Genomic DNA, 13,281 nt, shown 5'->3' with positions numbered 1-13,281 from the left:
TATTTAAAAGCCTTTATTCTAGAAAGATAGAAATGCAATAACTATATAACCGCTCAACACAGCTTGATACCTTTGAAATGATTGTCACTGTTCTCATTCATATCTTTAAAAAAGTAATATTACATATTGTGTGGTGTAAATTCCGTATGTTTTAATTCACAATTTCATATTTTGATATTCTCATTTTTTTGTAAAATACGGCTTGGGATGTACTCGGTTTGAGTAGATTTTACGGACATATTAAAGGACATGATGCCAGTCATGTTGATATCTATAGTTACGGGCACCTTGCTAGTTATTTTATACATATCAATTTATTATCCAAGACTGTCTGAAACTCGCGACAAAACTGGTCGCGAATATTCAACTCCGAATATTTCCAATCTACAGTGTTATACTTTGCTCTGTCCGAATGTTTCACGTGCGTGTTGCTATACTAGTGTACAATAATAGACGGCAGATGCAGCTAGTTAGTAAAGCATGAAAAAATTATCAAAGACATCTATTCATCACACTTCAGTAATCCTGTTTTGTCACTTAAACATCATGTACAGATAGGCACAGTTTTAACTGTAACAATACAAGTGACAAATTACATTTTGAAACCCTAAAAGAGAAGAATATTTGTCGTCATTCACAGTATTTTAAGCTAGAAACACTTATTCATTCAGGGCCTCCGAATTGCACAATGTATTTACCCCATATCAAAACGCATTTCCACTTGTTTTATGAGTAAAAATGAAACTGGACTGACGTCTTTATGCGAATCAAATATACTGGCAGTCTTTCCCGACAAATCTTCGAGCAAAATGTTTATAAAATGTTAAAACTTGGTATTTTGCTATTATGAGCCCTATCTTCTGGTAAACATGGGAATATTAACCATTACCCCAAGCTTGATTCTGCCTTTGCGACCAGTGTTGATCATGATCCGCCTGCACATCCGTGCAGTCTGATCATGATCTCCCCTGTTTGCTATTCAGGCAGTATCTTTTTTTAAGCACCCATTTTAATAGTTAATGGTACCGTCCAAATTGGAAGATGGACAAGTTCATTATAGAAATTAAGCAACGTAAGGGTTAAATCTATAGAATATACAGGGATACTTTGCTGTTATAGTGATATAGTTATCAGATTATATCTTGTCTGGTATTCAATTATTATGTCACATGATATCACTTTATCCTTGTCACCAGGTGATATCAGCTTTTCAAAAACATTCACATTGATACAAAGAAACAAAAAAACATCAATAACAACAACAAAAGTAAAAAAAAAAAGACAACAAATATGTACTGATACATTAAAGGCATATGAAGAGAAAAGAGCATAAATTATTTTTTCTATACATATACTAAGTGCATTAAAATGTTGGGGAAAAAAACACACATAAAAAACAGAAGGAAAATTAAGATTGTTAGTATATGAGTACAGTAGATCTAGGTTGCACATCTGAATTCATTTTTAAAGCATATTCTTAGTGCGTGAAAATCGCAGTAGATTGATTTTTAACTGCCTGCTTTAATCACTAAAACCGATATTAGAAGATCTCGTGGTCAGCAACGAACCCAGGATGACAATCGAGAATTTTCGCGTAGTTCCGTATTGTCGTCTGCTAGTTCCAGTATTCTTAGAAGTTCATTTTTGCTAAAACCCGTTACCTCAGGCTTTTCCGTGACAGCATCGCATACTCGCAATGAAATTACCGATTGTCAATGCATGTCAATAATACAAAACGCAATTTATGAAAAGTTCCTTTGGATTCTCTTATTATAGTCTATATCAATAAAGTCGAAAAGAGATTAAACTAGAATGATTATACAAAAGTCTCATTTGTGTAAAAGTCAGCTGAATCCAGGTCGTTGGTTCCGTATGAGAAATTTTCTTCAGGTTTACTTTATCTGCAAACAAATACAATTCTAATTTATTGAAACATTCAGGTCCTTATATAATGCAAAAACAATTCTCATGCATTGGAGACATTCAATTCATTTCTTTTTCAGATGAAAATTATTTCAAATGAACACTAGAGAAGAAAGAAGAGTGTGGGTCAGTCAAACTTGTTTATAAAGAACCATGCTTGCAATGAGAGAGCCATAAGGTATTTATTTAAAGTTAGACTTTCCATGAACAGGCTCAGTCAAACCGAGCCTGCAGCATTTTCGTTTTTGTTGTGTTGAGCGACCTGTGGAGTTTCCACTTTTTCTACTTTTGTACACTGGTTAAAATACGTAAACGTTAAGGTGCGAAATGAAGCAATGGTCCTAAAACATGGCAATGGTCCTAAACATGGCAATGGTCCTAAAACATGGCAATTGTCCTAAAACATGGACTGTGGGCGTTTACAGCGTTTTAATGTAAATAAACTAATTCAAACAGCTAACATTACACTGTTTACACAGATACCGTAACGTATTATCAATGATCTAGAATTTAAGGACTTTGGTAAGAAAATATTTTTATTGTCATGTTTAAAAGTATATTTAAAATATATTGCCAAGGATGAAATATACAGCCTAAGGATGTGCTCCCATCATTGCTGAATAATCGTTGCTATCCAAATGCTTGGTCTTCCTGGATGGCAACTAGTATTCATTGACAATAGCTTTCAAATAACAGAAAGAATTTTTCTACCCGAACTCGAAAAAATCCGCTCATTTTAGTCTTAGATTTTAAAGTTCTTAATCCGATTTCTAAAAGTAACGACTGGACACGAGCTGTTTTGTAGAATATATTGAATTCTTCATAAAGCACCGAAATTCAATGAAAAAAAAAGTAAGTTGTGTTTTGGGGGTATTAAGGAAATTAACATGTCGTATATCTGTAATTAAAATTTTAGAACAGTTTATTTTTATCATTAAACGTTTGTATAATGAGACTATTTCATATTACCATCGTTTTGAACTTTTCCTATTTTCCATAATATCTTCTCTTAGACAATTCAGAAATACGTTCTTTCAGCAGCTTTTTCAGCAGATCTCTCTCCAGTACTTCCTCGGTCTCATCAGATGGTGGCTCCGTCGGCGGCTCTGTATCCACTGTTGTTGCTTCTATTGGTGGTGCCTCAGTTGTTGCTACAGTTTCATCACCATCCCCATTATCGGTAGAACACTTCCCTTTTTAACAATTGAAATAAATATATGATTTATCAATGCATTTCCACATCAAAAAGTAAGTTATTTTTAAGATATTGGTAAATGCATGCTCATATGATCTTAGTTACCTGAATGAATCTGGAATTGATGTATGATTTATAAATCATATAAGTTTCCACTAGAAAAGAACACTTCAGTGTATTTTATTTTAAGATTTCGGTAACTATGCACTCTTTTATCCATAAAATTTCTTCTAAGTCTTCTTCTATTCAACTGTAAAAAATATAAATCTCCGCACGAGCTTTTCACTCTGGTTTAATTTTCAAATATCCATAATTGTTGACTCGCATCTCATTCCCACCCCAATCCTCCCCCCAACAAAAAACAAAACAAAGAAAAAACACTATATGGATTCACTTTACATCTTTAGTTTCATGTCATTTTTTAAAATTTAGAAATCACTTTCCTCTGTTTGTATTTGTATATTTCTACTATTATTACGATGTGCGGTGAATGTCAGAGTATCAAAGGAAATGTGTTAAGTTTCAATCCATTTCCACAAGTGGTTCTTGAGATACCAGCTTATATACAAAAAAAAAACACCAATTGTTTTTAAGTCAAACAACGGGCATAGCTTTTTAATAATGCAAAATGGAGTTATTCAATCTGTGCAATGCATGTCAGATTATCACAGTAAACATCTATGTTGAGTTTCAGTTTATTCCCTTTAACGGATACAGAGATACCAGCTTACATGCACATCTGTAACCAAAAATTGTTGTCAAAGATCGAGTACAAAATACAGAATCTGCATACTGCTTGCCAGGTCATTATAATGAACAGGAGCGTGAAGTTTCACTCTGTTCTCATTGGTGTATACTGGAATACTAGTTAACATACAAAACTAAACGGAAAATTTCTACATGACTTTGTAATAATGCAAAATAGAGTTACAGAACCTGCACTGCATGTCAGATCATCGCAGTTGTCAACTATGTTCAATCCATTCCCATGAGTGGGCACTGAGATACCAGCATACAAAACTTTACCAAAATGTGTTGGTCGAACAAAGGACAAGACATTGTTATAATGCAAAATGGAGTCATGGAACCTAAGCAATGCATGTTAGATCATCACAGTGGACAACTGTGTGAAGGTTCAATCCATTCCCATAAATGAGTACTGTAATACCAGCTTATAAACAAATCTGCACGCCGATGCAGGGATGAGTGCAATAGCTCAAACTTCTGTTTTAATAAAAACAGAATATACGGAACTGATGAAGCAAACAGTAATTACACAAGGACGGTACTGGAACAAAATGCACATACCCACTTCATTGAGCAAATCCGCAATTTCAGCAATAGTTTCTTTTGCTGTGTCAGCTGAAATAATCATGAATAAAACTCTGTAAATATCTATCAAACTTTAATTACAGTTTGCACGATGTACGTTTAGTACAGAAACTTTGTATGAAAAGTTTCATGACCTCTGATGACATAAAAAGACACAGAAAAATGAAGGACAATGGCGGTAGTTACACTTCATTTGCGTAGAATAATTCACTAATAAAAATATCTACTTTTTACAGAGTTACAGATTATATTTATGAGACTTGAGGCAATTCTTTGATTTCGGAACGGTTGTCAAATTAGTTACATACTTGAGAAGTTTATAGTTTATTTGTTCGTTTGGTTTAATTTTGTGGAGTGACTACAAGTCCATGAAAATTATTACAGCGTGAACATTAATTATTTTACATGTAATGTAAGGCCAGAGTTTGTTGATATTTCGTTACTTAGACCCTCCTGCCCTATTTCCTGTCATTTCCAACAAAAAAAAAATGAAATTTCAAAAATTTCAAAATTTTTTAAGAACAATGATTGATGTTTTGCTGAGTTCTGATGATGACAACTCCAATATTGTCAGTGCATTATAAACTGTCAGTGTCATATAGGCGCGATTTCCTCTCAAATGAAAGCGTCTTCCATAATTATGTAAACAATTGCGTGAAATTTAAGATCTTTGAACCATTTACAATATGCGATGAAAAAGAGAAATCCGGTATATTGACAATTAAACAATGAAACACAATTTATGTAAAGGCCAAGAAGATGAAAGCATGAAAACTTTACGGTGTCTCAAATATATGCTAGATGTAACCGAATGTAAATAACAATGGCAACGTTGAATGTGAATTTGACATGCCTTTGGGAAATAAAATATAACACGGGAAGAGGTATACTGAGGTGACCCATGAGCAATAAAGTGCTGCCGAACAAAGGAGTCATCCGATAAAGCTTTTGATCACTTATCTTCTGTTGTTTTACTGCCTTTTTTTCCTCCTACTGTCAACATTCTGCCCAGAATCCGAGTAACAAAAAATCAAAAACCTATGGCCTAATTTAATGTAGCAGTTCTTGGTTTATTTAGTTCAAGTTTACACCATATTTATCTTATTGTGCTTTTAATACTTCAAAATTTGACAAAATTTAACAGAATAAAGTACTAAAATGCCTGAAGTAACTAATTTGTTCTGAGGCGGTACTTACACAACTGCTCAAGTTCGCTTCCGATGTCGTCCTCTGACTGCCTACGATCAGGTACAGAATCTGGTACCGCGCCACCTTCCAGACCTGAAATTAGACAAGATACTAGAAGCCACGTACAAGCACTAGCAATTATTTCATGTGGCCCGAGGCTTTAGAACTATTGCCCTCGGTCGAGGGAAATAAATTTAACAGTTCCTAAAACGGTCATCAAGTAACAGTTTTGGTGCCTTTTTATTTTCTAAAACTGAATTTATTTCTGAATGAAACTAACAGGTTTTAAGTTGATACTCGAAGGAAGACCATTTGCATACAGAAAAGTTCACCGTAGAGGCTAATAGTTATAACCTTTCTTTTCCGTATTAGACAACAAAACATCTTATTGTCGCCAGGCCTTATGGTAAACACAGTTTAGAAACTGTTTGAAAGTGATAGTAGACGGTCAAATTTACAAAATGCTGTAAAATGTCATTATAAGTTACTGAACCTTGAAAATATCATATTTGTAGTAAAATGCAACTTTTGTGTTAAAAATCACAGAAAACTGCTTCGAAAGCCATTCAAATAAATTATGGAAAAAAAAAACAACAAAACAATGTTCTGTAATGCGTTAAACCCTAAAATGAAAAATTAATTGAGAAAAGACAAATAAAGTGTACGCCCTAAGGGCTAGAACAGAAGAGGAGGAAATTTAAAGAATTTTTTGATGGAGGAGGATTTACCACTTTAATTGAAAATTCGTGATTGACACCCTGTTTGTAACTCCGATTGGTTTATATAACATGGGATAGTTTGGCGTTGTACTACATCGATATTGGAGGATTACTAAGCTCAGTTTAGGACCTTTAAATTTGACCTACCGACCAAGTTCTTGCACGTCTGATCGCTGCCTTCCAGTACGCCAAGTTTTAAGTCTATATTTTGAATGATTATTAAGTTATGCTCTGAACACAAAACATGACAGACAAATTTGATCTTGCTGTAACCTTGCCCTCCGACGTACCGACTTGGTTGAATACTAAGGCACAGGAACTTAAAAGTGGTTTTTTGGATGGGAGGGAATATGATGGGGAGGCGGGGGTCAGGTGGGCGTGGGAGGGAAGTAACGTTGATTGTTGCTGTCCCTCAAGCTATCCCATCACCACCCACCTATATGTCAAGTTTGAAGTCAATACCTTGAATGGGTATTAAGTAATGCTCTGGAATGGATACGGACTTGACATTGCTCCGACTTTGGCCTTTTGACATACGGACCTGGTTCATCCAGTCTGCACATCGTGTCATCGCCCACATAAAACGTCCGTTTTTCCAAAACGGGCGTACGAAAACTTACATGATTCATGCACAAAGAAAATATTTCTTTGTCTGATATAGGTTTATTGCCCCCCCCCCCCCCATCCCCCCTCCCACTCCCACTTTGTTTCAACAGTATTTCAGTAATAGAACTTAACGTTAGCTCCAAGATTCTGTACCAGGACTGACGTTTTTTCCGTAAGCAACTGGATGGATGACGTCACATTTTATATATCTTCCGTTAAATCGTCTTAGAGAACATTAACTTCGCTCTGGGGTGGAGCTCACCACCTCTTTATAGTCATATGCTGTACTTACTCTACCGAGGACATTTAAAGATAAGTAGAATACATACCTTGATCATCTTCAAATTGTTCTCCACATGCTTCCTTCACACCTTCTTCGGCCATAGATTTGATGTCATTAAGGTCTTCATTTATACTGGTTAATGCATCAACTAAAAGAAATAAGGAAATCATATGTACAATAAATCTGTCTATAAAGCCCACCCTTGTGAGAGCTAACAAACCCTTGTGAGAGCCAACATATATTTTTTATTTGCAAGTTGTCTTTTTTTTTTCACAAATTGAAATTCATTCATTGTTAAATGAAACTGATGGTATTTAGGAACAGGTGGTATCTGTTCAAAAGTGGTCCCCAGCACAGGTTTGGTTGAATAACAACAACCCACTTTTCAACAAAGAAAATAAAAAGCGGCGTCCCAGATTTTAGTAACGGCGCTTTTCACACAACGGGACAGATTAATTTTGTATACGCAGACACCTGCAGTTCTGACAAGCTAATTCCACGGGCCAGACGAGCGGTTCTAGCCCTAGACAATTATTGTTTCAGCATATAATCGCTAATAATTATTTATACGTTTAATCAATATCTGACGATGTTTACAAAACGCAACTATTTGTAATCAGAGATATCAATGACTGGTTGTCCTCATGGTATAATTATATGCGAGAAAAAGTGCAAGAAGTTTTTCCTAGATGCTAGAACTTCCGTCTGGCATATGGGGATTGGTTTTTCCAAATCCAAAATGTCTGTGCTTTTACATTTCTGTGTCATGTTTTCGCATCTTATTATAATAGTATTATCCTCCCTTTGGCTTAATGGTGAAAGTACTATTTTACGATGCCAGTTAAGGCGATAACATGAAGCGAAGGTGCGATAGTCCAGTACACGAAAACACGAAAACCCGATAACACGGCGCGAAGGCACAATAGTGCGAAGGCACGATAATGTGATAATATGATGCGAAGGCACGGAGATATAATGCGATGGCGCAATAATGCGGAGCGAAAACACAACACGAAAATGCAATTTTGATATTGCGTCTTCGCATCGTGTTTTCGCGTCGCATTATTGCTCCATCGCATCGTGCATATGTATGGTTATATCGAAATGTTGTCCTTATCAATCTACAGGGCGAAACTGCGATGACCATAACGGCACATCGTAATTATGACCGCGATATCATTGGAATTACACCAATAAGGAGTACTGTAATACAAAATATTTTGTTGGCGTCGTTTCCATACATTCAACGAAAAAAATGACATTTGGTTTAAAGGAATCAGTATGTATGTGACCCTAAGTCCGAGGCAAAATAGCGATTTTTTTTCGTACTTATCCTATTCGATATATAGTTTATTAAAGTCGTTTTCTCCACAAATAATGTAAAAACCAATTAAAGAGGAATGCCTCAAAACGTACAAAGCGATAATTCAATCTTAAATTTAAAAAATGCCCATAAAATATAGAAATCTAATTAAAAAAAAAATGAAATCACGAATCAATATTATGTAAGTTTGATGAATATGACATAAAGTAGAGATACAACATGTCTGTTTTACTTCAATATATAACTGCATGATAAACACATATATGTTTTATTGCCTACATGAACATTTTGTAAATAAAGAATTCCTACTGCACATTAAATCAAGAATACAGTTCTTAAAATCGTTTCACAATTGCTAACACACTACTGTACTTCCTAATTAAAAAATGCTTTGACATATACCTGGAAAAATAAAAAGAAAACACCTACTAGCTTTGGAAACGATGCCCTCCACTTCACCGATTTCTTGTTTGATTTTCTCTTTTTCTTCATCTTCAACTTCTACTGTATCTTCATCTTCTACTGTAAAGCGAACATTATGTTTTTATATATGTTCAATTTTCTCCTTACGATTTTTAAACCATGATGTGTACGTAAACATTTTAAGACATAACCCTGAATCATAGCATTTTATTATAAACCAGTAATAAGACTTTGCTTCTTTTAAAAAGTAAATTTCAATAAAAAAAAAAAGAGAGAAGAAGTTCTAGCAAGCGCTCAAGCATGCGCATGAAAGGTTATTTTTATATGTAAATCATTAATGAAAATCATCAAATTGATTCAGTATTCGTGATATGTAAATCATCAATGAAAATCATCAAGAGGATTGTTCTTGATATGTAAATCATCAATGAAAATCATCAAGAGGATTATTCTTTATATGTAAATCATCAATGAAAATCATTAAGAGGATTATTCTTTATATGTAAATATAATCTGGAAAGTAGATCCTTCGGAAGCACCGAGAACAATGCAAATAGTGAAAATTGCAGAGTCCGTTCATGAGCAGTAATGGAAAATGCAACACTGCCCACGCCCCCTAGCAACGGCTTAAGCAGTATTCAATCTTCAAATCAATGAAAAATCATCCAAATGATTATTTTTCATATGTTAATCATTAATGAATATCATCAAATGATTATTCTTTATATTTAAATCACCAAAATGATAGCAGGTGTGCATGTAATAGATAATGGTATCACCAAAAATACGTTATTTTTGTTTGTGAATTAGTATACTCTTGACTAGAAGTACCGAGATTACTGAGAAGTTCAAGAAGAGCAGAGATAAACAGAAAGAGCGTAAGGTTTATAGTAGAAGTACTATCAACTGAATATAAACTATAAATTGAATACATATTTGTCATAAAAGTTTCAGTTTGAAAGGCATGATTTTTTCCTTATGTATCCGAAATGAACTCTTTAACCTAGAAACAATAATGATGTTTGAGACCAGTATCACAATACAGCCCTGTCATTGGTCAATTTCATATTTGTGCTCAGAAAGAACCAATCACTAAGCAGTATCAGAATGCAGCCTTGTCATTGGTCAATTTCAAATTTATGCTCAGAAAAACCTATCACTAAGCAGTATCAGAATGCAGCCTTGTCATTGGTCAATTTCAAATTTATGTTCAGAAAAACTATTACTAAGCAGTATCAGAATGCAGCCTTGTCATTGGTCAATTTCAAATTTGTGCTCAGAAAAAAACTATCACTAAGCAGTATCAGAATGCAGCCTTGTCATTGGTCAATTTCATATTTGTGCTCAGAAAGAACCAATCACTAAGCAGTATCAGAATACAGCCTTGTCATTGGTCAATTTCAAATTTGTGCTCAGATAAAAAACTATCACTAAGCAGTATCAGAATGCAGCCTTGTCATTGGTCAATGTCAAATTTGTGCTCAGAAAAAACTATTAGGCCTACTAAGCAGTATCAGAATGCAGCCTTGTCATTGGTCAATTTCAAATTTGTGCTCAGAAAAAAGCTATCACTAAGCAGTATCAGAATGCAGCCTTGTCATTGGTCAATTTCAAATTTGTGCTAAGAAAAAAGTTATCAATAAGCAGTATCAGAATGCAGCCTTGTCATTGGTCAATTTCAAATTTATGCTCAGAAAAACACTATTAAAACCTGTCCGCCATTACGCGTCTAGACCAGATGGCTCCCACGCCTTTAAAAGGAATCAGCGCGGTATCCATCTAGTCGAGTTGTGACATAAATATACTAAATCGCTGGTCTTCTTTATTCCATATAAAACTGAGAAACACACCAGAACCGTTTTAAAATGTCTGTAACTTACATTTCTTGAAGAGTATTGTCAGTGCAGTATAAGAATCAAAAGGAAAAGTAGGAGTCATGTTTGATTAGAGAAAGAATAGTTTGTGCCTTTGATTTTATATTTCAGACGGTCTTACAATGTTTTTCCACTACATAAGACAGTGGTGGGTTAATCCATCTTTTATAGAAATATCATTTGCATTTTGTAGAAGTCTTGAAACCATAGATTATTCCTTGTTCTTTTATTTTACATTTTAGATTCACCGACAATGTGTATTTGCATCGTCAACAATGACATTTTAATTAGATTGTTCATCAACGATGAATTAAACCATGTTTTAAACCATGAATTACGCATGAAATGACTGAAAGCAACAACAACAACAATTGTTCATGTTGTTGTTTTCAGTCGATTGCTCTGCTTATAAATGCATGATGGATTAAATCATACATAATTATGATTCATCTTATATATATATATATATATATATATATATTTTTCAAATTACATGTTATTCATTTGGACTGAATGATGGAATAATCTATGCCATGCTTCTTTAAATATGATAGATATCGGGTGTGTATTATAAAACATATCGTTATATGATTTTGTACAGAAGAGTAAAGAGTGAATAAGAGTAACACACCAGAAATAAAATTAAAATCGAAATAATAGCTTGTTCTACTCATTTTATTGCCTGAGCAAGAATTAGTCCATAACAAATCATATGGAAAAATTAGACCCATCGTGAAAATCACCACAAAAGCCGATAATACGTTTGGTCAGGTAAATCGGCTGTCGAGACTGTTCGCTAGTTTTCGGCCTACTCCGTATTTCAGGCCGATGTCAAACCCTTCTTCGCCAATGTACCGTTACATTAATACTTTTGATCATATGGTTTAGGGATATTGTTAAGTCTAATTTACAGTGATTGCAAAGATAGATTAGAAAATAGAAACCTAAATGGTAGTTGGTGGTTTAATCAGTATACCATTTATAACGGTATTCTCAACAAACACATTATTATTATAAAACCAAACAATGACTTTCCAAAAGTAATTTCTACTTTCTTACAATCAGATGGAAACTCGCTTTTATAATACTTTCTTTGATGTTCATGATTATGAAATAAAGATTTTAAGTAGTTTTTTATATAATCAAATAACTGCACATTTATTATTATGTCGTGAGCGGTGTCCAACTAGCTTAGAATTTTATGCCAGCTCGAAGATCGAAATTCAACTTCATAACTTATCGAATTTTGATCCTAAGCTACACCTGAAGATCGAAAAACATCAAATTTTAAAATAGCTTTTAAGTTCTGGCCAGCGCATTGATCGAAATTTATAATATTCCAAAAGCCAAATTTGGATCTCATATTGAATGAACAGCCTGTTCCAAGATTGATATTGAAACGAAAAAGTCAAACAATTAGTGTCGAGCCATCTCGAAAATCGTACTTCAAATTTTGAAAAGCTGAATATCGTGCAAGATCGGATATATCGAAATTCAAGTTTTTATGCCCCCGGCATCTACTGATGCGGGAGGCAAATAGTGATTGTCCTGTCCGTCCGTTCGTTCGTTCGTCCGTCCGTCCGTCCGTCCGTACGAGGTTAACCAAATGGGACCGTTTCGTCTAGCATCAATACCCCTTACTAGAATGACTTGATACTAATGCAGATGTAACCTGTGACCGTTCCTCATCTTTAGACATCACCTGACCTCAGTTTGACCTTGACCTTGAACTTGACTTCGTTTTGGACTTAGGTTGCTTTGTATCGACAAGGATGCCACCGGGGGCATCAAGCGTTTATTGAACACAGCTCCTTGTTAAAAATCTAAATATATTATTCCCGGTATTATATTTCAAGCCTGCTCGAATTTTCAAAGCAATCGGATTTAAAACTGGTATTGAATGTGAAACTATCTTTTAAACAGTCGGCTTCCTGGAAAAACCAGTACTGGTGTCATATGAGAAGTCATGGTCGTGACCCCTTTGGTGCTCGAACCCACGACCCCTGGGTTGAGCGGCCGACACATTATCCACTGGACGACCGCTCCCTTCAAAACATTTGAATTTCGGTCATCCTGCTGGATCTAATTTCAATTCTGCCTCGAAATTCGACGAATTCTTTTTATTTTAATTTCGATTTCCGAGTCTGTGCGAAATTCAATGTAAGCGAAATTCAACATCATCCTTTTAAAATTTGAATTTTGATTTTCTACTTCTAACTTGCCCAAAATATGCCGCCTCAAATTTCAACGTTTCTTTTTTAAATTTTGAACTTCGATCTTCAAGCTGTTTAAAATTGACTATTGGCTGTAAACAAATCATATTATGGAGCGTCCACTAATTTATAAATCCGTACATGTGTGCTGTTAAGCGGGTGAGAAGATATCAGTCTTTACCGTTAAGGAGCTCAAATTCC

The 13,281-nt window shown here is 34.7% G+C and overlaps 1 protein-coding gene across 1 annotated transcript in view; it reads right to left on the bottom strand.

The window, feature by feature from the left end:
- The window catches only part of LOC123541171 (uncharacterized), a 28,662-nt gene continuing 15,381 nt past the window's right edge, over positions 1 to 13,281 (bottom strand). The window contains exons 5-10 of the mRNA XM_053527367.1: positions 9,000 to 9,092; positions 7,293 to 7,394; positions 5,648 to 5,731; positions 4,427 to 4,480; positions 2,893 to 3,116; positions 1 to 1,901 (exon numbers count right to left, since the gene is read on the bottom strand). Of these exons, the coding sequence (XP_053383342.1) occupies positions 2,911 to 3,116; positions 4,427 to 4,480; positions 5,648 to 5,731; positions 7,293 to 7,394; positions 9,000 to 9,092 (539 nt within the window). The 3' untranslated portion in view covers positions 1 to 1,901; positions 2,893 to 2,910. The remainder of the gene's footprint in view (positions 1,902 to 2,892; positions 3,117 to 4,426; positions 4,481 to 5,647; positions 5,732 to 7,292; positions 7,395 to 8,999; positions 9,093 to 13,281) is intronic.

This window comes from Mercenaria mercenaria, chromosome 16 (genome assembly GCF_021730395.1).
Source record: "Mercenaria mercenaria strain notata chromosome 16, MADL_Memer_1, whole genome shotgun sequence".
Classification (NCBI taxonomy): domain Eukaryota; kingdom Metazoa; phylum Mollusca; class Bivalvia; order Venerida; family Veneridae; genus Mercenaria; species Mercenaria mercenaria.
Note: the sequence above shows the minus strand (reverse complement) of the source record. Positions and strands in the feature narration are given on the sequence as shown.